A 26,911-nucleotide genomic window follows, 5' to 3' on the forward strand; every position below is an offset into this window, starting at 1 on the left:
AGTCCGTCTGGCTTTCTTCACAACGTGATACCACAGGGGGAGAAGCCCTGTTAGTGTGGAGTCACTGCAGCCAGAGCTAAAAGGGCACACTAAGGTCACCTAAACAATATCACTGGCCCACAGTGGAGGAGAAGTTATCAGTCCAGGCTTGAAAGGACATACTGAAGGTGTGGTTCACTGCTCCACGCTTGTTATTGTGCCGATGGTTTGCTAGATACCCGTAATCCATTTGCAGATAAGTGCGCCAACAGAGAGGAGAGTGGGCCCTGTAAAAGTCTCTACGGCGTTCGGAGGGGGTTCCCGGGGCTTGTGTTGTACATGTTTCCTCATCATTGGTCTCATATCTGTGTGTGCCCTCGTTCTGTGCAAATGGAGGTGGAATGAAATTCAGTTCCGAAATTGCAAGAACAAAACCTGTTTTCTCTCTTTCTCTCTCGCTCTCTGCAAACTGATATAAAATCGCTCAGGCAGAAATGACTGGGCACACCAGAGCTGTCTGAGAGAGAGGGTGTTTTTTTTCAGAATGCAAGGGCAGACACACACACACTATTTTGGGCTCAGACGCAAACAACCACTCTAATAATTACAAGAATACCAAAAAAAGTAAATTACTATCTCAATAAAACAGTCTCAGACTGTCTGACAACTGAGCAAAAAGAAAATGGGGGCTACAGGCCCGAGCAGGTGGGGTGTGGATTGCTGGTGGGTTGGTTAACTGGTAGTGTTGTTGGAGAAGGATGGGGCCCTGGGAGAGAGAAGGGCAGCTGATCGGGCAGCATAGGCGGAGCGCCACCTCTCGGCCTTTAGGCAGAGAGAGAGAGAGAGAGAGAGAGAGAGAGAGAGAGAGAGAGAGAGAGAGAGAGAGAGAGAGAGAGAGAGACTTTTTTTTAACTTTTTGTCTTTCTTTAATGGTACATCCTCATTTCATTAAAACCTCACCCCACCCCCTAAAATAAAAATAAATATTACCAATATCCCCTGTACTGCATACTCACCTTTTCCTCTACCCCACGATACAAAAACAACACCACACATCACAATAACCCAAACCTCACCACCTCTACAACCGTATATCCAGACCATCTTCCCCAGCTATACAGACAGCCACCCCCCCCCCCCCGCCCCCAACACACCATATCTTTTGAAACATCTCCACACTTTTATCATTTTATAAAACTCAAATTCCACCCTAAGGCGTGCAGAGACCATCCCATTAAATAATAGTAAAGGGTCTGTTATCCCCCCACCTTTGACCCTGTTCCTCCTTGTTAGCCAAATAGCCAACTTTGACTGAGCAAACAGAAAATTCAACAACACAGATTTTTCCTTTTCCTTATTTGAATACCTTTACCCCATTATAAACATCCCGACAGTAAAACCCACCCCCAACCTCTCACACAGACATTCCAACTGAGACATTAAAGGCATTAACCTGGCGCACACAGAAAACACATGAATCACAGTTTCACTCATGACACAGAAAGGACACCCCTGTCTGACTCCCGGTTCAACCCGTGCTAACCAGCTGTTAGTGGCCAGGGCTCCATGTAAAACCCTCCACTGGAGGTCCCCTGACCTCTTTGGTACTGGGAGTTTGTAGAGCCCCCTCCATCTAAAACCCACCATACTCTCCGCCCCACATGCCCCCTGCCCTGATGTGCCTTCACTCCTGTTAGGCTCCTAATGTTCCTTACCTTAATACAGAGGTTGTGGAGGGCTTTACCTCCCACCCCCTCAAACTCCCCCAGGCTTGGAGTGTTAAAATCTAACAAGTCCTCCAGACCCCCTTGCCAGTCCCCAGTCTCTGCCGTCACGTCAGAGAGAGAGAGAGAGAGAGAGAGAGAGAGCCTGCGCTGATGGTGCCGGCTCCCCTTCGGTTTCTCCACTGCGCCACAACGAGAGGGGAGCCAGTCACACACAGGGCTTCTCGCACAGACAACAAAGATGCTGTTTTGTTCGCAATCTAAGCAGCAGAAATAGAGAATATGGACATTTTCTTAGGCCCTTAGTAGGTTAGGTTTTGTCTGAAAAAATATGTCTCGCAAAATATGTGTGTGAACAGGAAGTTTGGGCTAAATTGATGAGGAAGTGGTTATGTGAGAAACATGTCAGCGTGTGGCTATTTTCAGATCATTTCACCTTTGTTTTTTGAAAACGGGGGCCTTGTGGTACTGCATCTGTTTAGAGGTAAACTAGAATTTTCATGGTTTCAGTATGGACTGCTTTTTTATCAATGTTTCTCACCAATTTACCCCTAAGTGTTTTGTTTTTCTTCTTAAAGATCCAGACCTCTGAAGGGTTTACTAATTAGACAAACATTATATTTCACAAGCTTTGTAACTTAGCCAGAGTAATTACATTGTGGTACATTATTCCTGGAGAATTTCCAGAAAAAACATCTACTCATCTTCTTCCTCCCATGTCTTTGCCGAGATCATTAAGCTCAAGCCAGATGTGTAAGATCTCCATCGCTATTTACCAGATTAACATTCACTACAAAATTGTAATGACCATGTGTAGGTCACGTGTTCAAACATTGCCCTTGATATGATGTGCTCTCATCAGGTCTTTGGCTTGTTGTAATGTCCAATGACAACCTGGCTTTCTGGCTAGTTCATTTTGGGGTGTCTTTTTTGGGGGAGTGGGGGTGTCGTGACTTAGTAAGCATACAATGACCTCACCCCAGCCACCAATGCCCTTCCCCCTCCTCCTCTTTCCTTAGTCCCCTCACCACACCACACCACACCATTGCCAGCTTAAATTCCATGACACTGACACAACCCCATCTCCATCCCTTAGCTATGAGTTGACAAGGCCCAAGACTGACTTTTTCACTCGCATTGCCTTTGATATGTCTCTGGGTCATCTAACCAGGGACACTGGTTCCAACTTCCCCCTCACATACCTGTTTTCTTGCTCTTCACCATAGCAAAGGGCCTCTCAGAGCTGAGGGCCACAGGCACATAGTTGGCTGCTCACGACCTTGCCTGTCACAATATGTCACTACAAGTCACTACCCTGTTTCCTAAACAACAAGGCCCCCCACAATACCACTCACTCAACACACAGGCCTAACATCCCATACCAGGGATTTATTTCGGAATCTTTTCTTTTCTTTTTCTTTTTTATTCCACTTACTGTCTACCCAAAGCCCGGCTTTCTCTACATAACCTGATGATAAATTAATATTTAAATAACTTGGGGATCGGGGGGAAAAAGCTTACCTTTCTGTCAGCAGTCTTTTCCCCCGCCCCTCTCGTCTTTATTTATTTATCATCCTGTTGCTGTCCTCACTTACAGCATCATCTGTTGTATACCGATTCGGGGGGAAATTCAATCAGGAGGTCACGCTATTTGGACTGATCTGATTGGCTGTCAGCCCCAATCTGACCGACATAGCCCTGTTCCTCTTGGGCATGCTCAGTTGGCATTGGCTGCCTGCCGTTTTCATGCCAACAATGACCAGGGAAGGAGAGGGAAAGGAGGGGAGGGGAGGGGAGGGGTGTCCAATCTGAGACTGCCACTTTCTCTCAGAATTAGCTTCCAACTTTAATGACCAGTTAGGAGACAGCCCAGCTAATGAGTTGTGACAAGTGCTGCTGAAAAAGGAGGATTTTTCCCTCATATCTCCCGCCTCTCAATCACCATTTAAAGGCCTTGATGGCCTGACATCATTTCGCAATAATTATCACTCAGTTTTCTTTTCGGCCCGGACAGGAGTCAGATTGGATCTCGTCACAGGGTAATAATGCTGACCAACAATAACATTGTTATCTTTCTCTCTCTCTCTGGCTTCTCCTCAGGGAATGGGCTGGCTGGCTCTTTGGCGAGTCGGTTCAATCTGGTTCAAGTGAAGCAGGAGCCAGTTAACCACACCTCCAGGGCCTCCCAGGACTCCATCCAACAGCACAGCCTGGACCTGAGCAAAAAAGACCACAGGCAGAGTCAAAGGGACACACTCCTAAGGTTTACACCTTAATAAAGCAGGTTTACACCTAAATAAAGCAATGTTGTCTCAGTCAGTGTGAGAGCACCTAGTAAAATTATTATCAAAGTGGGACTGCAGAGTTGCGATGGGGGATGCAATTTCTTCACTGACTTGTATTTCTGAAAGCAGTTTTGGCTGAATTGTGAATATTTTAAAAAGAATGTCTGGAAATGCATGTATTTATTCCTCAGAAACGATTATGTTATCTCGATTTGCATCTAAATGTATTGCCTCCAACACGTTTTTCCATCTCACTGATCTCATGCCATGGAAATTGACAACCTTCTACACCAATCTTCACGGCCACATTTTTTAAGAAGCAACATTTTTAGTCTTCATTATACATACACACCCTCCTGTGATAAATAATAATATTTACTGTTCTCATGCAAATCTTGACTAAACATTGTTCATTTTCCTTGTTCCAGTAATGAATCAAATGGACACCCTGTACCGGGAAATACATCTCTTTTATCCTCACTTATGAATAAGGTAAGATACATCAATGAAATGCTTTTCATCCCCGCAAGACACATTAGCGGGATGCACAGAGGGCCTCTGTTTGGTTTTTTATATTTCACTGCAAATAAGATGAGTTTGTATCATTGACATTTACCAGCCGTTTTTTATACGGTGTAATTCAACCGTACCTCTCACAAGTTAGTATAATGAACCAGGAGCTGGGTGCCACTCCAGATATAGATAGATGTTTGTTTTTTGATGGGCTGTTTTGAACTCGATATCTATTTTTTTGTTGTCCTCCCTTCTCCTTTTTCTTCACTAGCTTCCTCTCACTTTATATTTAATTATGTAGTTTGCAAATTATTTGATTTAAAAGTCATGGGGGGGGAAAATTGAAACCGTCACCCACTTGTTTTTGAAGGAGTACATGTTTGCTGAGGGATATTTAAATGTGTGTTTTTGTAAAGATTAAAATGGACATTGTTTTAATCTATCATCTTTTCTGACTAATACAAATGCACAGTGGTTTCCACTACCTTGATGATTTAAAGAGTTATCCGGCTCCATTTTTCTCTACTGGCAAACAAACTCATTATCAAATCAAATCAAATTTTATTGGTCACATTCGCCGAATACAACAGGTGCAGACATTACAGTGAAATGCTTACTTACAGCCCTTAACCAACAGTGCATTTATTTTAAACAAAAAAAGTAAGAATAAAACAACAACAAAAAAAGTGTTGAGAAATAAAGAGCAGAAGTAAAATAAAGTGACAGTAGGGAGGCTATATATACAGGGGGGTACCGTTGCAGAGTCAATGTGCGGGGGCACCGGCTAGTTGAGGTAGTTGAGGTAATATGTACATGTGGGTAGAGTTAAAGTGACTATGCATAAATACTTAACAGAGTAGCAGCAGCGTAAAAAGGATGGGGTGGGGGGGCAGTGCAAATAGTCCGGGTAGCCATGATTAGCTGATCAGGAGTCTTATGGCTTGGGGGTAGAAGCTGTTGAGAAGTCTTTTGGACCTAGACTTGGCACTCCGGTACCGCTTGCCGTGCGGTAGCAGAGAGAACAGTCTATGACTAGGGTGGCTGGAGTCTTTGACAATTTTGAGGGCCTTCCTCTGACACCGCCTGGTATAGAGGTCCTGGATGGCAGGAAGCTTTGCCCCAGTGATGTACTGGGCCGTACGCACTACCCTCTGTAGTGCCTTGCGGTCAGAGGCCAAGCAGTTGCCATACCAGGCGGTGATGCAACCAGTCAGGATGCTCTCGATGGTGCAGCTGTAGAATTTTTTGAGGATCTGAGGACCCATGCCAAATCTTTTTAGTCTCCTTAGGGGGAATAGGCTTTGTTGTGCCCTCTTCACGACTGTCTTGGTGTGTTTGGACCATGATAGTTCGTTGGTGATGTGGACACCAAGGAACTTGAAGCTCTCAACCTGTTCCACTATAGCCCCGTCGATGAGAATGGGGGCGTGCTCAGTCCTCTTTCTTTTCCTGTAGTCCACAATCCTCTCCTTTGTCTTGGTCACGTTGAGGGAGAGGTTGTTGTCCTGGCACTACACGGCCAGATCTCTGACCTCCTCCCTATAGGCTGTCTCATCGTTGTCGGTGATCAGGCCTACCACTGTTGTGTCGTCGGCAAACTTAATGATGGTGTTGGAGTCGTGCCTGGCCATGCAGTCATGGGTGAACAGAGAGTACAGGAGGGGACTGAGCACGCACCCCTGAGGGGCCCCCGTGTTGAGGATCAGTGTGGCAGATGTGTTGTTACCTACCCTTACCACCTGGGGGCGGCCCGTCAGGAAGTCCAGGATCCAGTTGCAGAGGGAGGTGTTTAGTCCCAGGATCCTTAGCTTAGTGATGAGCTTAGAGGGCACTATGGTGTTGAATGCTGAGCTGTAGTCAATGAATAGCATTCTCACGTAGGTGTTCCTCTTGTCCAGGTGGGAAAGGGCAGTGTGGAGTGCGATAGAGATTGCATCATCTGTGGATCTGTTGGGGCGGTATGCAAATTGGAGTGGGTATAGGGTTTCTGGGATTATGCTGTTGATGTGAGCCATGACCAGTCTTTCAAAGCACTTCATGGCTACAGACGTCAGTGCTACGGGTCGGTAGTCATTTAGGCAGGTTATCTTAGAGTTCTTGGGCACGGGGACTATGGTGGTCTGCTTGAAACATGTTGGTATTACAGACTCAGTCAGGGACATGTTGAAAATGTCAGTGAAGACACTTGCCAGTTGGTCAGCACATGCTCGAAGTACACGTCCTGGTAATCCGTCTGGCCCTGCGGCCTTGTGAATGTTGACCTGCTTAAAAGTCTTACTCACATCGGCTACGGAGAGCGTGATCACATAGTCATCCGGAACAGCTGGTGCTCTCATGCATGCTTCAGTGTTGCTTGCCTCGAAGCGAGCATAGAAGTGGTTTAGCTCGTCTGGTAGGCTTGTGTCACTGGGCAGCTCGCGGCTGTGCTTCCCTTTGTAGTCTGTAATAGTTTTCAAGCCCTGCCACATCCGACGAGCGTCAGAGCCAGTGTAGTATGATTCAATCTTAGACCTGTATTGACTCTTTGCCTGTTTGATGGTTCGTCGGAGGTCATAGCGGGATTTCTTATAAGCGTCCGGGTTAGAGTCCCGTTCCTTGAAAGCGGCAGCTCTACCCTTTAGCTCAGTGCGGATGTTTCCTGTAATCCATGGCTTCTGGTTGAAGTATGTACGTACGGTCACTGTGGGAACGACATCATCGATGCACTTATTGATGAAGCCAGTGACTGATGTGGTGTACTCCTCAATGCTGTCTGAAGAATCCCGGAACATGTTCCAGTCTGTGCTAGCAAAACAGTCCTGTTGCTTAGCATCTGCGTCATCTGACCACTTTTTTATTAACCGAATCACTGGTGCTTCCTGCTTCAGTTTTTGCTTATAAGCAGGAATCAGGAGGATAGAGTTATGGTCAGATTTGCCAAATGGAGGGCGAGGGAGAGCTTTGTATGCGTCTCTGTCTATGGAGTAAAGGTGGTCTAGAGTTTTTTTCCCTCTGGTTGCACATTTAACATGCTGGTAGAAATTAGGTAGAACGGATTTAAGTTTCCCTGCATTAAAGTCCCCGGCCACTAGGAGCGCTGCATCTGGATGAGCGTTTTCATGTTGATTAATGGCCTTGTACAACTCATTCAGTGCAATCTTAATGCCAGCATTGGTTTGTGGTGGTAAATAGACAGCTATGAAAAATATAGATGAAAACTCTCTTGGTAAATAGTGTGGTCTACAGCTTATCATTAGATACTCTACCTCAGGCGAGCAAAACCTCGAGACTTCCTTAGTATTTGATTTTGTGCACCAGCTGTTGTTTACAAATATACACAGACCGCCGCCCCTTGTCTTACCAGAGTCAGCCGTTCTGTCCTGCCGATGTAGCGTATAGCCTGCTAGCTGAATGTTATCATTGTTGTCGTTCAGCCACGACTCCGTGAAACATAAGATATTACAGTTTTTAATGTCCCGTTGGTAGGATAACCGTAATCTTAAATCGTCCATTTTATTCTCAAAAGCTTGAACGTTGGCTAATAGTATTGATGGAAGAGGCAGTTTACTCGCTCGCCGTCGGATCCTTACAAGGCACCCGGATCTGCGTCCGCGATATCTCTGTGTCTTCCTCACGCGAATGACGGGGATTTGGGCCTTGTCGGGTGTCTGTATGATATCCTTCGCGGCCGCCTCGTTGAAGAAAAAATCTTCGTCCAATGCGAGGTGAGTAATCGCTGTCCTGATATCCAGAAGCTCTTTTTGGTTATAAGAGACGATGGCAGAAACATTATGTACAAAATAAATTACAAATAACGCGGAAAAACACACATAATAGTACAATTGGTTAGAGGGCTGTAAAACGGCAGCCATCTTCTCCGGCGCTGTTCTGTTCTGGCTAAGGGGTTTTTCTTGCCCCTCTGCTTGTATTTTTGTATTTTTGTATCACAAACACACTCAAACACATCATGAGTGGTTTCCACAAAGTGGCCGTTGAGGCCTAATGGGAGAGGCGCTTGATGATCACATGTCCTACAGCTCTCCCCTTCATGTAGGCCTTTTGGGGTCCCGTTCTGAGCCACCACCACATCACATAAAGCACAATCGCTCACAGAGGATGCTTGGCATGCGCACTTGGCCTGTGCTCAAGCAGAAGCTGGCTGTTTGTAAACTCGGCTGAGCTTTCGCTCTCCCAAAATGTGTGTGTGTGTGTGTGTGCCCGTGTGCATGTGCGTATGTGTGTACCTATGTACATCCGCGTGTATGTGTGTGTAGGCCCGCACTCGGCTAACTCTGCAGCTGGTGGTGCTTTATGCTTTATATAAAGACGGAGTTGGAGAGCGGCCAAGGGGCCGACACCTTGGAGGCAACGAAGTACCTGAGCCGCATCATGACGAGGCCAATGCCAGTCAAACCCAATGAGCTCTGGAGGACATATCTGCGCAGGTACTTGAAGAGCTCAAGAACTTAGATTTACTTAATGGACTAAAAACCAGAATTTTAGCCCAGAATTTGGCCCTTAGCTCTGTTAAGTGGAGGTGAACCTCACATGTAGTATGATGCTTCAGATATGTTAAAATTAAATTTAAAAAATGATGCTCATTGTATCTGCTCTGTTTTGCTCCTGGGTCAAGGTTCGACACAGACAACTTCTGCGAGGCCCAGTGTGACTTCCTGCAGAAGGTCCACTTCCACTGTGTAGTGGAGGAATGTGGGGCACTCTTCAGCACGGTGGACGGAGCCATCAAACATGCCAAGTGAGTTTGGTGGCACCGCATCAGAAGACTATTCCCCAAGCATAGTTCATGTAATACATTGGTCCATAGCCGTGTGTCTTCTGACTGTGCAGATTTAGAATCAGAATCAGCCCTAGGTCTCATGCTTATCAATGATCAAGACATGTTGGTACAATAAAACAAACATATAACATACAGTACCAGTCAAATGTATGGACACACCTCCTCATTCAAGGGTTTTTCTTTATTTTTACTATTTTCTACATTGTAGAATATTAGCGAAGACATCAAAACTATGAAATAACACATATGGAATCATGTAGTAACCAAAAAATATATTTTATATTTGAGATTCTTCAAAGTAGCCACCCTTTGCCTTGATGACAGCTTTGCACACTCTTGGCATTCTCTCAACCAGCTTCATGACGAATGCTTTTCCAACAGTCTTGAAGGAATTCCCACATATGCTGAGCACTTGTTGGCTGCTTTTCCTTCACTCTGCAGTCCAATTCTTCCCAAACCATCTCAATTGGGTTGAGGTAGGGTGATTGTGGAGGCCAGGTCATCTGATGCCGCACTCCATCACTCTCCTTCTTGGTCAAATAGCCGTTACACAGCCTGGAGGTGTGTTTTGGGTCATTGTTCTGTTGAAAAACAAATGCTAGTCCTACTAAGCGCAAACCAGATGGGATTGCGTATCGCTGCAGAATGCTGTGGTAGCTATGCTGGTTAACTGTGCCTTGAATTCTAAATAAATCACTGACAGTGTCAGCAGCAAAGCACCATCACACCTCCCCCTCCATGCTTCATGGTGGGAACCACACATGCGGAGATCATCCGTTCACCTACTCTCCGTCTCACAAAGACACGATGAATGGAACCAAAAATCTCAAATTTGGACTCATCAGACCAAAGGACAGATTTCCACCGGTCTAATGTCCATTGCTTGTGTATCTTGGCCCAAGCAAGTCTCTTTTTCTTATTGGTGTCCTTTAGTAGTGGTTTCTTTGCAGCAATTCGACCAGGAAGGCCTGATTCACACAGTCTCCTCTGAACAATTGATGTTGAGATGTGTCTGTTACTTGAACTCTGTGAAGCATTTATTTGGGCTGCAATCAAAGGTGCAGTTAACTCTAATGAACGTATACTCTGCAGCAGAGGTAACTCTGGGTCTTCTATTCCTGTGGCGTTCCTCATGAGAGCCAGTTTCATCATAGCGCATGATGATTTTTGCAACTGCACTTGAAGAAATGTTCAAAGTTCTTGAACTTTTCCGGATTGACTGACCTTCATATCTTAAAGTAATGATGGACTGTCGTTTTTCTTTGCTTTTTTGAGCTGTTCTAGCCATAATATGGACTTTGTCTTTTACCAAATAGGGGTATCTTCTGTGTACCACCCCTACCTTGTCACAACACAACTGATTGGCTCAAATGCATTAAGAAGGAAAGAAATTCCACAAATTAACTTTTAACAAGGCACACCTGTTAATTGAAATGCATTCCAGGTGACTACCTCATGAAGCTGGTTGAGGGAATGCCAAGAGTGTGCACAGCTGTCATCAAAGCAAAGGGTGGCTACTTTGAAGAATCTAAAATCTAAAATATATTTTGATTTGTTTAACACCTTTTTGGTTACTACATGATTCCATATGTGTTATTTCATAGTGTTGATGTATTCACTACTATTCTACAATATAGAAAATAGTAAAAATAAAGGAAAACCCTGGAATGAGTAGGTGTGTCCAAACCTTTGACTGGTACTGTATATGAGGCAAACGTATTTGATCATGTTGATCATTATAGTCTTTGTTGTTCATTGAAGTCCATTGTGTAAAAGCAATTTTGTACATGAAGAAGCTTTATACAAATGATAAGCCGATAATTCGAGTTGATTACTTTTGTATTTATTTAACCCTTGTTTTACCAGGTAAGTTGACTGAGACCACATTCTCATTTACAGCAACAAACTGGGGAATAGTTACAGGGGAAAGAAGGGTGGATGAATGAGCCAATTGGAAGCTGGGGATGATTAGGGGACCATGATGGTATGAGGGCCAGATTGGGCATTGAGTTGGGGTATGACTGAATGACTGAATGAAAGATCTGACTAAGCGTGTCCCCACCATGTCCGTCTGTCCAGCTTCCACCTACGAGCCACGCTGAAAGTGAAATCGGAGCCCCACTTCAACAAGGCCAAGGACTGCGGAGACGGGGCGTCCGTTCAGCCCGCCGCCCCCGTCTCCAAGGCCAATAACCCCACCATGGACATGGCCAACATGTCGTCGTCAGGCGGTGGCTATGGTTCCTCGCACTCCCTGCTGGTATGGAAGCAACGTGCGGGCAGCATCCCCCAACTCAACGCCTCTATGCCTAACCTGCCTACCAACTCGCCGCTAGCCATCATCTCTCTGGAAAACGCCAAGCCACAGGTCAAACCGGGCTTCCTGCAGTTCCAGGATAAGTAAGGGACCATTTGGCTCATAATAAACTTGCATGGAGCACTTTGATTTGAGCGCCTTTAGAACATTGAACACGCTCAGGCAAAATCATTGATCACTGCTGTCATGACGTGACTTTCATTATTGTGATGACTATTATTTATCGAATAATTACCTACTATGTTTAATTGTTACTAGATTAAATTAATCATGTAACAATTAACTCATTAGGAATTTGAGGCACCACGGGAAAAGTTGTTTAACGAGTTACCGCTTCCCGAATTAACTAAAGATATCTAGATATCTCTTATCAATGAACAGTAATTTATTAAAAATTTACCTCATATCAGTCACATTCTGAAAGTCATAGGCTCTTTAAGTCTGCACGAACCCGGGTCTTACTGATCATTCCGTATCACACAAATTGATTGAATTATTTATTTACTAACTAATTAAAAATGATAAGACAAGGTACAAACACGTACACGGTATAGGTAGGGATTAGAAACGTAATACAATGAAAACAGGTCCCTAGCGGACTAACACAATATGACACTTGCTACAAAAGATGGTGAGTTAAAGAGAGAGAGAGAGAGAGAGAGAGAGAGAGAGAGAGAGAGAGAGAGAGACTTACGTGTTGGTCTTCGTCATGTATCTCTGGTGGACCCAGGCCTTCGTGGGAAGGGGTCGATTTGGCCTTCTCTTTCAGATGGCCTTTTAGATGTTAAGCTCAGATTGTCCACAAGAGGTCACAATGTCCTTCTTCTTAGTTGTCTGTTTACTTTCACTCATTCTGGAAGTGGTCTTCTGAGGACGGCTAAACAGCTGTGTCGATGATCCCCTGTGGGGTGATGAGAGCAGTGTAGTAGACGATGGCTTGAAGAGAGTAACAGGATGGTCCCACTTAAATTCACCTTCTTAGATACAGTACTTTGAACAGCTACTCAGCAGTAACATTGATTGTTAGTGGAGGCAACTGTGTCATCTTCACATCGTGTTTATTGTCAGGGTCGGGACCAATATGGACAAAAGCTGCAGCTTTAGGTCCTTCTAGTCTGATCTGATCATTCTTATCTCAATATTTTATGCACTCTGGTAAAGAGGGGTGTTTCCGTCATACTGACACGCTCTCTGAGCTCCCTCGGGCGTGGCTAGTTACGAGGCAAAAGTATTATCATCGCTATGATTTGTTAGAAAGCTAAAATCTCATTCCTATCTTCACGAAAACATTGTCTTCCGCCTTGATATTTTCTACACAATGTAAAGGATGTAAACCTCATATACTCAGTGTAAAAGCTCTTCAAGTCACAATGTTTTTGTTATAACGCCTTTCTACCATTTTTAATGACATCACAAAAATATATATACATTTTCCATATTCCATTTCTCATCATTCTCAACGTTTGGATGTTGAAATATATTGTCCCAATGTTCATTGTTGGATGTTGAAGTTTTTTGGACGACAAAAAGTCTCTGAAACAAAGGCATTCCTTTCACCATCCTAGAATGCCAGAGATAGATTCTCCTCCTCTCTAATTTATGGTAGTATTAAGGTGTCAAGACCGGCACAGCCCCCCTGTGGGTAAGAAGGTCTGCTTGTTGTCTGCCATTTGCCAAGCTGATGTGAGGCATTTGATCCTCACCCAAGGAGAGTCATGACACTGCAATGAAACATTTTATTTTCATTAGGCTACACAAAAAATTTAATGATCAAATGAAAACGTAGGTTTTATCAATGTTGGTTGTTATGACCTGTCATGGCAACATACAGTGGGGAGAACAAGTATTTGATACACTGCCAATTTTGCAGGTTTTCCTACTTACAAAGCATGTAGAGGTCTGTAATTTTTATCATAGGTACACTTCAACTGTGAGAGACGGAATCCAGAAAAAATTCCAGAAAATCACATTGTATGATTTTGAAGTAAATCATTTGCATTTTATTGCATGACATAAGTATTTGATCACCTACCAACCAGTAAGAATTCCGGCTCTCACAGACCTGTTAGTTTTTCTTTAAGAAGCCCTCCTGTTCTCCACTCATTACCTGTATTAACTGCACCTGTTTGAACTCGTTACCTGTATAAAAGACACGTGTCCACACACTCAATCAAACAGACTCCAACCTCTCCACAATGGCCAAGACCAGAGAGCTGTGTAAGGACATCAGGGATAAAATTGTAGACCTGCACAAGGCTGGGATGGGCTACAGGACAATAGGCAAGCAGCTTAGTGAGAAGGCAACAACTGTTGGCGCAATTATTAGAAAATGGAAGAAGTTCAAGGTGACGGTCAATCACCCTCGGTCTGGGGCTCCATGCAAGATCTCACCTCGTGGTGCATCAATGATCATGAGGAAGGTGAGGGATCAGCCCAGACCTACATGGCAGGACCTGGTCAATGACCTGAAGAGAGCTGGGACCACAGTCTCAAAGAAAACCATTAGTAACACACATTAAATTCCTGCAGCGCATGCAAGGTCCCCCTGCTCAAGCCAGCGCATGTCCAGGCCCGTCTGAAGTTTGCCAATGACCATCTGGATGATCCAGAGGAGGAATGGGAGAAGGTCATGTGGTCTGATGAGACAAAAATAGAGCTTTTTGGTCTAAATTCCACTCGCCATGTTTGGAGGAAGTAGAAGGATGAGTACAATCCCAGGAACACCATCCCAACCATGAAGCATGGAGGTGGAAACATCATTCTTTGGGGATGCTTTTCTGCAAAGGGGACAGGACGACTGCACCGTATTGAGGGGAGGATGGATGGGGCCATGTATCGCGAGATCTTGGCCAACAACCTCCTTCCCTCAGTAAGAGCATTGAAGATGGGGCTATTAACTTCCAGCCCTCGAGTGCCAAAGTATGGCTGTTAAGCCTGTCTACCTGGTAGTTAATCCATTAATCTGGTATAACTAATAATAATATAATTGATTGGTCAGAGAGTGTACTAACTTGGCATCACAGGTCCCTGGTTAGACCTAGAGAATGAAAACCAGAAGTGTTTCATCCCTCTATGACCACAGTACAAAATCCCTGTCCTATTCTGTTTTAGAAAAGTTATTGAACATACCCCGCTTTCTTAATGTTTTTTGTTCATACAGTGACCCTTGCCTGGCCACTGACTGTAATTACTCCAACAAGTTCCACTTCCACTGTCTCTTTGGGAACTGCAAGTACGTCTGCAAGACCTCGGGGAAAGCCGAATCCCACTGCTTGGACCACATCAACCCTAACAACCACCTGGTCAACGTTCGAGACCAGTTCTCCTACTACTCCCTCCAGTGTCTCTGTCCCAACCAGGTATGTCACCACCTGCTCTCTCCAAGCACCAGTCTCCAAGGAACCCCCCCCCCCTCCTCCCTCCCCAGCAAACAACTGTCATATAATCAAGTTTTCTAACCATGAAGTCTATGATCTATTAGACCTGTATTTGAGTGATTTAATTTGAGTCTTTTCCAATCGCTCCTCATCTAACTTCTGTCTGCTCGGAGACGACAGCCAACTCACCCCGTAACGTCTGTTTATATGTCAATGAATCTGCCAAATTATCCCCTTAGAAAAGGCCAATTTAGCTGATATTACCCAATAAATCATTGTCAGTCGCACAATAAACATGGCTTGTCTAGGGCAAAATCAGGCAAATGTTTCTCAAATGAAACCCCTTAATGGAAGCTCCTGCTTTCCTCTTGTGAGCCAATACAGGAAGAAAAAAAAAAGTTTAATTAATGAATTATTTAATAATGTGTCGAAAATCATCCTGTCACTTAAGATCTCCCCCCTGCTCCCCCTTCCCTCCCTCCCTCTGTCCACCTCCTGACCTGAGATAATCCTGTTTAGCCTAGTCCCTATGGGACACACAGGCCAGAAACAGATGGTGATGTGGAGACAGTGTGTTGAAAACAGCCTCTTTCCATGTCTTACGTTGGGATGCCCCCCCTCTGTCTCTTTGCCTTCCTTCCCACAGCACTGTGAGTTCAGAGTGAGGGGCCATTACCACTGTCTGCGACCCGGCTGCTACTTTGTCACTAACATCACCACCAAGCTGGCCTGGCATGTCAAGAAGCACGAAAAGGCAGAGAGACGCGCAGCCAACGGCTTCAACTACTTCACCATGAGAGAGGAATGTGGCAGGCTAGGTAAGCATTCAATTTAAACCAGTCTCTGTTTCTCTTTCTCTCACTCACTCTTTCTCGCTCTCTTTCTTTCTGACTGCTAGGCTAGCGAGGGATGCAACGGTTAAGTGTGTGAAATCAAGAGATGTAATGGTGTTTCCACATTGCGAGCGCATATTCTCTCTATGCGCCTTAACTGTCACAGAGAGAGCTGCTCTCAATCCTGGCAAACACATTGTCACTCTATCGCAGAGCAATTAACATGGCATAAAACAAGTCTGGCTCATACTGTACCTTTTGTGCAATGGCTCTGTCCACAGTGCAATTTTGCATAGACACTATGTCACCTTATTGTCCTAGTGATTACATTGTTGGCACCGTAGTATATACACTACCGTTCAAAAGTTTGGGGTGTCACGGTTTCGGCCGAGGCTGCCTCTCTTCCTTGCTCGGGCAGGCTTCGGCGTTCGTCGTCTCCGGAATACTAGCTGCCACCGTTGTATGTTTCTATGTTCGTTTGGTCTTGTCTGGAATTGTACACCTGTTGTCGTTTAGTGTCATTAGTGTCCTATAAGTTCTCGTTGTGTTTGTCAGGTGTTGTGTGTGATTGTTTCGCTGTCGTATATTTGCTCTACAGTATACCGTTTGCTCGTTGTAGCTTTTCTCCTCTGTTAAGGAGAGTATACTCGCACATGTTTAGTGCGCCCTTTTGTTTTACGCCTGCGTGCGGAGTTTCTCGCCTCAGGGCTTTTGTCTCGTGTATTAGTTTGTGCCTTCACTAAAGTCTTTTGGACTTATTTTCTGCGTCCTGCGCCTGATTCCAACACCACACCACACCCACCTACAGCAAACACTGACATGGGGTCACTTAGAAATGTCATTTTTTTGCCATTAAAATAACATACAATTGATCAGAAATTCAGTGTAGACATTGTTAATGTTGTAAATGGCTATTGTAGCTAGAAACGGCTGATTTTTAATAGAATATCTACATAGGCGTACAGAGGCCCATTATCAGCAACCATCAGTCCTGTGTTCCAATGGCACGTTGTGTTTGCTAATCCAAGTTTATAATTTTAAAAGGCTAATTGATCATCAGAAAACCATTTTGCAATTATGTTAGCACAGCTGAAAACTGCAATAAACTGGCCTTCTTGAGCCTAGTTAAGTATCTGGAGCATCAGCAATTGTGGGTTCGATTACAGGCTCAAAATGGCCAGAAATAAATAACTTTCTTCAGAAATTCGTCAGTCTATTCTTGTTCTGAAAAATGAAGGCTATTCCATGCGAGAAATTGCCAAGAAACTGAAGATCTCGTACAACGCTGTGTACTACTCCCTTCACAGAACAGTGCAAACTGGCTCTAACCATCTTAATATTTTCTTATTGTTGGCCAGTCTGAGATATGGCTTTTTCTTTGCAACTCTGCCTAGAAGGTCAGCATCCCGGAGTCGCCTCTTCACTGTTGACGTTGAGACTGGTGTTTTGCAGGTACTATTTAATGAAGCTGCCAGTTGAGGACCTGTGAGGCGCCTATTTCTCAAACTAGACACTAATGTATTTGTCCTCTTGCTCAGTTGTGCACCGGGGGCTCCCACTCCTCTTTCTATTCTGGTTAGAGCCAGTTTGCGCTGTTCTGTGAAGGGAGTAGTACACAGTTGAATAGCCTTCATTTCTCAGAACAAGAATAGACTGACGTGTTTCAGAAGAAAGTTATTTGTTTCTGGCCATTTTGAGCCTGTGATAGAACCCACAATTGCTGATGCTCCAGATACTCAACTAGTCTCAAGAAGGCCAGTTTTAGCTGTGCTAACATAATTGCAAAATAGTTTTCTAATGATCAATTAGCCATTTAAAATGATAAACTTGGATGAGCAAACACAGCGTGCCATTGGAACACAGGACTGATGGTTGCTGATAATGGGCCTCTGTACGCCTATGTAGATATTCCATAAAAAATCAGCCGTTTCCAGCAACAATAGCCATTTACAACATTAACAATGTCTACACTGTATTTCTGATCAATTTTATGTTCTTTTAATGGACAAAAAAATTGCTTTTCTTTCGAAAACAAGGACATTTCTAAGTGACCCCGAACTTTTGAACGGTAGTGTATATATATTTTTGCTTTCTTTGAACACTTACACTCTCATAACACATAAACATGTGGATTTCATAATACACTTGAATGTACAGTATGTGTATATATTCATAATGTACAAACACTAAGGTTGTTTTAATCTGTTTCTCCTGTCAGAAATGAGCAATTATATACTTGTTTGTTAATTATCTTGCTTGTCTGGCAAGCCTGTTTGTGGAGCTGTACTTTTCCCAGATGCTCCCCAGCATCATCCACAAATTATTTAAAAAGTAATCTCTTAGTTCTGGCTGTTTAAAAAGGTGTTTCAAAAAATAAACATTTTTGTCCCCTATCCGGATCAGCCCCTTGTATTGTTCGAGTTAGTAAAAGGAAAGGGATTACTAAAAGCACTCAAGTCATAAAGAATTTATGGGTTTAGTGGTATCCATGGCAGCAACATTAAACTGACCACGGCCGATGATGTTTCCTGGATGGCGTCTCACAAAGGCCCTTGATGTCGCAGCGATTACAGTTATTGACTCAACCTTGTGTGTTTAAAGTTTGTGCGGTGTGTACAAACGCTATTGATGACATGCGGCATTGTGTCTTGCACCGGGTGCCATGGTTACTGACATGCCAACACCTGCCCAGCATGTTACTCTTTCAATTATTTCTGCCTGGTTTTATATAATGATATTTGATTAACACACACAACACACAAAAAAGGAACAAACATTTAATTTGAAATCATAAAGCAATTAGAAAATGGCTTCCAAAAGTGAGGAAAATAATAAAAGAGGAAGAAACCGACAACAACAAAACACTAGTGCCATTGCAAAAAAATATAAATATATTTAAAATTAATTTAATATGAGAATAATTGTATATTTACTTTGGTTTTCAGGGGTGTGTGCATTATTGGCCCACACTGCATATGATAATGTATTTATGTAAATTCCTAATTGAATAAAGGATAGGATTTAGTCCACGGCAGTTTAGACTGGCTCAGTGTGACACTGGAGTTATCTAATCTAACATGCCTCCTACATGTACATTCGTTGAAACTGAACCAGGGCAGAGCTTCTAAAAAAACTGGTTTTCAGAGCGGGTCATACACTTTTGTTAGAGGACGTCTCCATAAGGGCAAATCTCTGTAATGCTCCAGGCTATGCCAAATTCAACTAGTATTAAGTTACACTCTGTGAAAACGTTGTGAGTGATGTTGTGAGTGAAACCGTGTCATTGTCTCTTTGCAGGCTGCAAGTACAACCAGGTGAACAGTCACTTCCATTGCATCCGTGAGGGCTGCCAGTTCTCCTTCCTGCTCAAGCACCAGATGACTTCGCACACCCGCAAACACATGAGGAGGATGCTGGGAAAGAACTTTGACAGGGTTCCATCTCAGGTAACGATCGAACATACCTGGTTTGTGTGTGTGTGCGTGTGTGTGTGTGTGTGAGGGAGTGTGTGTGTGTGTGTGTGTGTGTGTGTGTGTGTGTGTGTGTGTGTGTGTGTGTGTGTGTGTGTGTGTGTGTGTGTGTGTGTGTGTGTGTGTGCGTGCCTCGCACACCCTTTCACTGAAAAATGTGACAGTGGCAGCCCGAGTAATAAAGATTTGGGGTTTTTTAATTTTCCATTGTGGATCCTGTTCCCTGAGTCAGATACATGGATAAGGAGTAATGAATGCCTTTGGTGACACTCCGTAATAATTCCTGTCAAAGCATGTCGCGACAGTTGATGAGAAATGGCACTTTTATGTCTTTTGAGTATTCTGGATTTTTTATTAATGTTAAACTTTGCTACAGAACATCAATAAGAGGTTGTCACTAATATTACATGTATATGTCTTTCTCAAAACAGTATCAAGAAGGTACATATTTTTCACTGAAAGTTTGTCTAAGGAACTGTGTGTTTTTACATACTTGCAATATGCAAACTACTGCCAGCAATGTCATTGTTGTATCAGTAATTTAAGATGTAATGTCAGTATACATAGGCCTGACATAGTTGGTGCCCTGTGAGAGGAGAAAGCCGTACATTAATGGGAAATCCCAAATTATATATATTTTCTATGAATATAGTGTCTAAAAACAGTGAATCCTGTGTAATGAACATTCCCAACAATACATATTCCCGACATAGAGTTGAAGTCGGAAGTTTACATTTAAACTCAACTCCTGACATTTAATCCTAGTAAAAATTCCCTGTCTTAGGTCAGTTAGGATCACCACTTTATTTTAAGAATGGGAAATGTCAGAATAATAGTAGAGAGAATGTTTTATTTCAGCTTGTATTTCTTTCATCACATTCCCAGTGGGTCAGAAGTTTACCTAGCATTGCCTTTAAATTGCTTAACTTGGGTCAAATGTTTCAGGTAGCCTTCCACAAGCTTCCCACAATAAGTTGGGTGAATTTTGGCCCATTCCTCCTGACAGAGCTGGTGTAACTGAGTCAGGTTTGTAGGCCTCCTTGCTCGCACATGCTTTTTCAGTTCTGCCCACACATTTTCTATAGGATTGAGATCAGGGCTTTGTCCAATACCTTGACTTTGTTGTCCTCAAGCCATTTTGCCCCAACTTTGGAAGTATGCTTGGGGTCATTGTCCATTTGGAAGACCCATTTGCGACCAAGCTTTAACTTCCTGACTGATGTCTTGAGATGTTGCTTCAATATATCCAAATCATTTTTCTTCATCATGATGCCATCAATTTTGTGAAGTGCACCAGTCCCTCCTGCAGCAAAGCACCCCCACAGCATGATGCTGCCACCCCCGTGCTTCACGGTTGGGATGGTGTTCTTCGGCTTGCAAGGGACCCCCTTTTTCCTCCAAAGATAACGATGGTCATTATGGCCAAACAGTTGTATTTTCGTTTCATCAGACCAGAGGACATTTCTCCAAAAAGTACGATCTTTGTCCCCATGTGCAGTTGCAAACCGTAGTCTGGCTTTTTTATGGTGGTTTTGGAGCAGTGGCTTCTTCCTTGCTGAGCGTCCTTTCAGGTTATGCCGATATAGGACTCGTTTTACTGTGTATATAGATACTTTTGTACCTGTTTCCTCCAGCATCTTCACAAGGTCCTTTGCTGTTGTTCTGGGATTGATTTTCACTTTTCGCACCAAGGTAAGTTAATCTCTAGGAGACAGAACGCATCTCCTTCCTGCGCGGTATGACGGCTCCGTGATCCCATGGTGTTTATACTTGCGTACTATTGTTTGTACAGATGAACGTGGTACTTTCAGGCGTTTGGAAATTGCTCCCAAGGATGAACCAGACTTGTGGAGGTCTACAACTTTTTTCTGAGGTCTTGGTTGATTTCTTTTGATTTTCCCATGATGTCAAGCAAAGAGGCACAGAGTTTGAAGGTAGGCCTTGAAGTACATCCACTGGTACGCCTCCAATTGACTCAAATTATGTCAATTAGCCTATCAGAAGCTTCTAAAGCCATGACATAATTTTCTGGAATTTTCCAAGCTGTTTAAAGGCACAGTCAACATAGTCTATGTAAACTTCTGACCCACTGGAATTGTGATACAGTGAATTATATGTGAAATAATCTGTCTGTAAAGAATTGTTGGAAAAATTATTTGTGTCATGCACAAAGTAGATGTCCTAACCGACTTGCCAAAACTATAGTCTGTTAACAAGAAATGTGTGGAGTGGTTGAAAAAATAGTTTTAATGACTCCAACCTAAGTGTATGTAAACTTCCCACTTCAACTGTAGCTGTGTGTCCCCCGTGTCTGGCCCTCTATAGGTCGTGTCCCATAGCCAGAGGGTCGATGACATGAAGCACTTGTCAGGCATGGGCTCAGGCCCCATGGGCATCCATCCGGGTGTGACTCCTGGCTTCTCCAGCATGATGGACGAGACAGATGACTACATTGGCTACATGGGCGGGGGCAGCCCCCTGGGCTTCTCCTCTGAATCCTCCAATCAGGACCGCATCTGCAGCAGCACACCCGTGGGCAATGAGAGCTCCTCATTAGGTGAGTTGAGGAGCGGGGGCGGGATATAGAGTCTAGGGTAGCAAGGTTGGTTAAGGAGTGAGCATTGACATTTTGGCCGTAGTAGGTAACAAGAAAAATAATGGATTTATGGACAGTGCTGTTTAGTTAAATGACTGCGATATTGTTTAATTTCAGTGAAAAGTAAATTGTCTATCAAGTCCTATTAATGAAGCAAGTAAAACTTGGTTATGAAGTTAGAATAAAGCAGTGTTTTTGTATTGTAAATCCAATGTAATTTAGAGTACATTAGGCCACACAGGACATAATATGTCAGTTAATGTCCATATCTCATCAAAATCATAATTTTCTGATTTATTAGTGAACTACATTTTTACAAATACTATTTTAAACAATGGGAAGAGTGAGAAACCAACCAATCAAAATCCATAAAGTAAATGTTCTCTTATTCTTATTATGGCAATGTAAGTTTGATATAGTGGACTACATTTCCATTTTACCTGAAAGCTATCCCTGCAGAAACATCCGCGTAAATTCTGTCAATGTACACAATCATTTTGCACTAGCAAAGAAATGACTGAGGCATACAGTATTCTGCTCAAACTTCTCTATACATACACAAATTATCTGCTTCTCAAAATCTGAGCTTGCCTTCATTGAATGAGTTTCACATTTCCATTATTTTGTGTCAAATGTTATCCACCATTCTCATCATTGTTGCTTTGGCTGGTGTTTGTTTTATGTCTTGATTCGGCTTCATTTTGCATCATTCTCTTATCTTGTCCCTTTTTACCTTCCATCTCTCTGTGTGTGAATGGGTCTGTGTGTGTGGGTCTACCCATCTGTCTGTTTCCCTTCCCGTCCTTCTCAACTTCCTGGTCATCCTGTCTCTTCAGGACCAGGCTGCCCGGTCACAACTGCTCCCTCTACCCCCACTGACACTAGCGCTCCCCAAAACGCACTTCCTCTACCACCTCCTCCTCAGCTTGGACTTCAGTCTCAGGCTCCATCTTTTCCTCCTGCCCTCCTCCGGCCTCCTATTCCCTCGCTCCCATACCTCCTCTCTCCATCCTGTCTGTCATACTCGCTGTTCAGCGCCTCTCTTGGAGCCACTCGGAGTGTTGTCATGCCAACCAACACACCAGTTTTCAGCCCCATCATTGTCACTCCATCTCCGGTTAAAAATGACGTCCCTATAGTGCAGGATGCTGCAGGTACTTATCCCAATGCAAACCAACATTGCAGCTGTCAGTGTCAATTGATGTAGATGTAGTGTACTTCAGTGTGTACCTGTTTGATCCAATATTACTTCTCAAAATTGTTGTTGAAGCTTGAAAGTCAATGGGGAAATCCACCATGCATTTTTTTTTTTTTAATGATTATTTAAATAACAAATAATCAAATACACTTGTATTTGAACCGAGGGCGGCGTTGTACTACTGGTTTTCTGTTCTACCTGATAATTATTTGAACCCAACTGGTGTCCCAGGTCTAAATCAGTACCTGATTAGAGAGGCAGAATTAATAAAAAGCAGTGTAACTGGCTTCAAGGTCCATATCTGACACGTTTTTGATTGTTTATCTTTACTTTCCATTTTAGTCACCCCCTTATTCTCTTGAAACTCGATCTTATGTCGCCATAACGCACAGATTATGCACAGTGTCCCCCTTCGGTATTTACAAGGCTCTGGAAACAGAACTGTAAATTCTGCACCTGTAGTCCAAAGCCACGGACTAGTTTAGCGTTTCAGCCGCCTCTTATTTTAATCATGCCCCTGGTTTTATGGAGGCCCCTGCTTCCTGTCGAGCAGAACAGGTATTACATCATTAGCAGTGACCCCAGGTGGCTCAGCAATTTAGGCACCTACTCGTAAACCAAAGTCATAAGAGGGGCCGCCAAGACCCATAGCTCTGCCACTGTTCGAGGCTGTAGACACCCAGTAAAAATGTAATGTACCTATTAGAAGCAAAGTCAATCATTTATCCCCCTTTCTCTTTATTGGATAATTTGTAAAGATTAAAAAAATAGTTATACCACTAAGTCGGAGACTCTGCAAGGGAAGGTCCCCCTTTGGTGCAGCTTGTTGAGTGTGCTGTACCACTAAAAGTTGAACAGTTGCATAGTCTTAATGTTCTTTCCTCTCTCTGTAGGCAACACCATCTCCATCCCTATGGCCACCAGTGCTAAGAAACGCTTCTGGATCATGGAGGACATGTCCCCCTTTGGCAAGCGACGCAAGACGGCTTCGTCACGCAAAATGCTGGATGAGGGCATGATGCTAGAGGGCTTCCGCCGCTACGACCTGTATGAGGACTGCAAGGACTCCGGCTGCCAGTTCTCCCTGAAGGTGACCCACTACCACTGCACCTGTGAGAACTGCGGCTACAAGTTCTGCGGCCGCACGCACATGTACAAGCATGCGCAGCACCACGACCGCGTAGACAACATAGTCCTGGACGACTTCAAGCGTTTCAAGTCCTCGCTCAGCTGTACTTTCCCAGATTGCCAGTTCTCGGGCAACAGCACCCACTTCCACTGCCTGCGCTGCGGCTTCCGCTGCACAGACAGCACAAAGGTGACAGCCCACCGCAAGCACCATGGCAAGCAGGATGTGATCAGTGCCGCCGGCTTCTGCCAGTTCAGCTCCAGCATTGACTGCGAGGTGGCTGACTGCAAATACAAGCTCAAGTGCTCACACTTCCACTGCACCTACCCCGAGTGCAAGCACACGGTAGTGGGTATGTCCCAGATGGATTCCCACAAGCGCAAGCACGAGAAGCAGGAGCGCAGTGAGCCTCCGTCGGTGTCACCCCGCCAGGAGGGGGCGCAACACATGGGGGTAGGAGTGGCCACAGTGCCTCACGCCTCCATGGGCATTCCTCCAGCCTCTCTCGGTGGCCTCCCAGGACTCTCCCACCACAACAACAACCATGCCCCATCCATGTTCTACCCCCCAGCCAGGCAGACATCTGACAACAACCACCCCTACCCAGCCTCCTTGGTCAGCCTGGACAGCTCCCTCAACCTGGGCACCGACACCAGCAGCTCCTTGTTCTTCCTGAAGAATGCAGCTGGCCTGGGCCTCAATGACTCGCTGGACCTGAGAAAAAAGATGCAGCATCACCATAACCCAAGCCTGACCATAGCTGCCGGGCCCAACCCCACGTCGCCGCTAGATCTGCCCACTCCTCAGAACGACACCACGGGAACATCTGGCGACCCTGAAGATGACCTGTCACCTGAGGAAAAGGCCAACAAAGAGGAGGAGGAGGAAGAGGATGAGGACGAGGCGGAGGAGGATCTGAACACTGACTCATACGAAGATTCGATGCCAGAGCTCGACGGCGACAAGGACAATGGCGAGAGTTTTGACGCTTCTGTAAACTGACACTTCCCAACTGGAATAGCAAGAGGCTGATCCATGAAAGATACTCTGATACTGAAGAACAATCCTGTATACTATGAACAAACTAATTAAAGTGGCCTTATTTATCATACTGCAGATGACAACAAGAAAACAACAAGAAATGATGGCCCAAAATTATTTATTATGATGTTTACAAGATGACCAACATTATTAATTCAATTATGCATAAAAAAGGAACAGAGACAAACAATTAGGCCCTCTTTTACATGTGGGTCAGCAATGTAAACATTTTACTACAAATCAGTCTTTTTGTGTATGTGCAAGTTTGACTTTAATTTATTTAACTTTTAGCTTTTACCTTTTTTGTGTGTGGAAAAAAACTATATGAAAAAAAACGAATCTCTCTCTATATAACAATGTATGTAAGTGTGTGCGTGAACTTTGATATACAAAGGAAATTACTGGTGCAGTATTTTAATGAACTGCAGGACCCTTGTTAATAATGAAAGGGAAAGACATCACTGTTAAATTACATTGAAGGAAAATTCTAGTGCAGAATGTGTTCAAATTATTAATAATTATTTCTGTATTATTAATAATAATATTTCTACATTAAGTGCAGGGGTCTGGCTTGGACCCTTCTCTCTCCATCCTTTGCAAGGTGGCCAGTGACTGTGTCCTCAGTCTCAACTGCATTTGGGCATGGATCTCTCAGCAAGCATTGCTCTCAGTGTATGCAGCTACCTGTGACATTTTGTTAAATTCTCACCAAAATCAAGCTTATGCCCTTGTAATTTTATCCTCCTGTTGAGGAACCTATTGAGTTTGCGTGTGGATTTTAGATAGACGACGATAGATATTCAAACATATAATTAAATATATGCATCATTGCATTATGATTGTGTTATACTTGCAAAGTTAAATCAGGCACTTCAGCATATCAATTTTGAACTTGGCGAGGAAACATTGTCACTAACTACAGTACCAGTCAAAAGTTTGGACACACCTACTCATTCAAGGGTATTTCTTTATTTGTACTAATAGTGAAGACATAAAAACTATGAAATAACACATATGGAATCATGTAGTAACAAAAAAGTGTTAAACAAATCAAAATAGATTTTATATTTGAGATTCTTCAAAGTAGCCACCCTTTGCCTTGATGACGGCTTTGCACACTCTTGGCATTCTCTCAACCAGCGTCATGAGGAATGCTTTTCCAACAGTCTTGAAGGGGTTCCCACATATGCTGAGCACTTGTTGGCTGCTTTTCCTTCACTCTGCGGTCCAACTCATCCCAAACCATCTCAATTGGGTTGAGTTCAGGTGACTGTGGAGGCCAGGTCATCTGTTGCAGCACTCCATCACTCTCCTTTGTCAAATAGCCCTTACACAACCTGGAGGGGTGTTTTGGGTCATTGTCCTGTTGAAAAACAAATTATAGTCCCACTAAGCGCAAACCAGATGGGATGGCGTATCATTGCAAAATGCTGTGATAGCCATGCTGGTTAAGTGTGCCTTGAATTCTAAATAAATCACAGACAGTGTCACCAGCAAAGCACCCCCACACAATCACACCTCCTCCGCCATCCTTCACGGCGGGAACCACACATGCGGAGATCATCCATTCACCACGCCGTCTCACAAAGACACGGCGGTTGGAACCAAAAATCTCACATTTGGACTCATCAGACCAAAGAACAGATTTCCACAGGTCTAATGTACATTGCTC

The 26,911-nt window shown here is 43.9% G+C and overlaps 1 protein-coding gene across 1 annotated transcript in view; it reads left to right on the plus strand.

Moving 5' to 3' along the window:
- Positions 1-25,546, plus strand: part of LOC311149594 (zinc finger protein castor homolog 1-like) — a gene marked incomplete at its 5' end in the record, with an annotated part of 113,827 nt that extends 88,281 nt beyond the window's left edge. The window contains 11 exons of the mRNA XM_084186768.1: positions 3,804-3,939; positions 4,417-4,497; positions 8,779-8,925; positions 9,114-9,236; positions 11,358-11,678; positions 14,756-14,954; positions 15,619-15,790; positions 19,103-19,251; positions 21,601-21,832; positions 22,708-23,025; positions 23,963-25,546. Coding sequence (XP_084042894.1) covers positions 3,804-3,939; positions 4,417-4,497; positions 8,779-8,925; positions 9,114-9,236; positions 11,358-11,678; positions 14,756-14,954; positions 15,619-15,790; positions 19,103-19,251; positions 21,601-21,832; positions 22,708-23,025; positions 23,963-25,200 — 3,116 coding nt within the window. The 3' untranslated portion in view covers positions 25,201-25,546. The remainder of the gene's footprint in view (positions 1-3,803; positions 3,940-4,416; positions 4,498-8,778; positions 8,926-9,113; positions 9,237-11,357; positions 11,679-14,755; positions 14,955-15,618; positions 15,791-19,102; positions 19,252-21,600; positions 21,833-22,707; positions 23,026-23,962) is intronic.
- Positions 25,547-26,911: the final 1,365 nt, after the last annotated feature.

This window comes from Coregonus lavaretus (assembly GCF_964263955.1).
Source record: "Coregonus lavaretus genome assembly, chromosome: 22".
Taxonomy (NCBI): Eukaryota; Metazoa; Chordata; class Actinopteri; order Salmoniformes; family Salmonidae; genus Coregonus; species Coregonus lavaretus.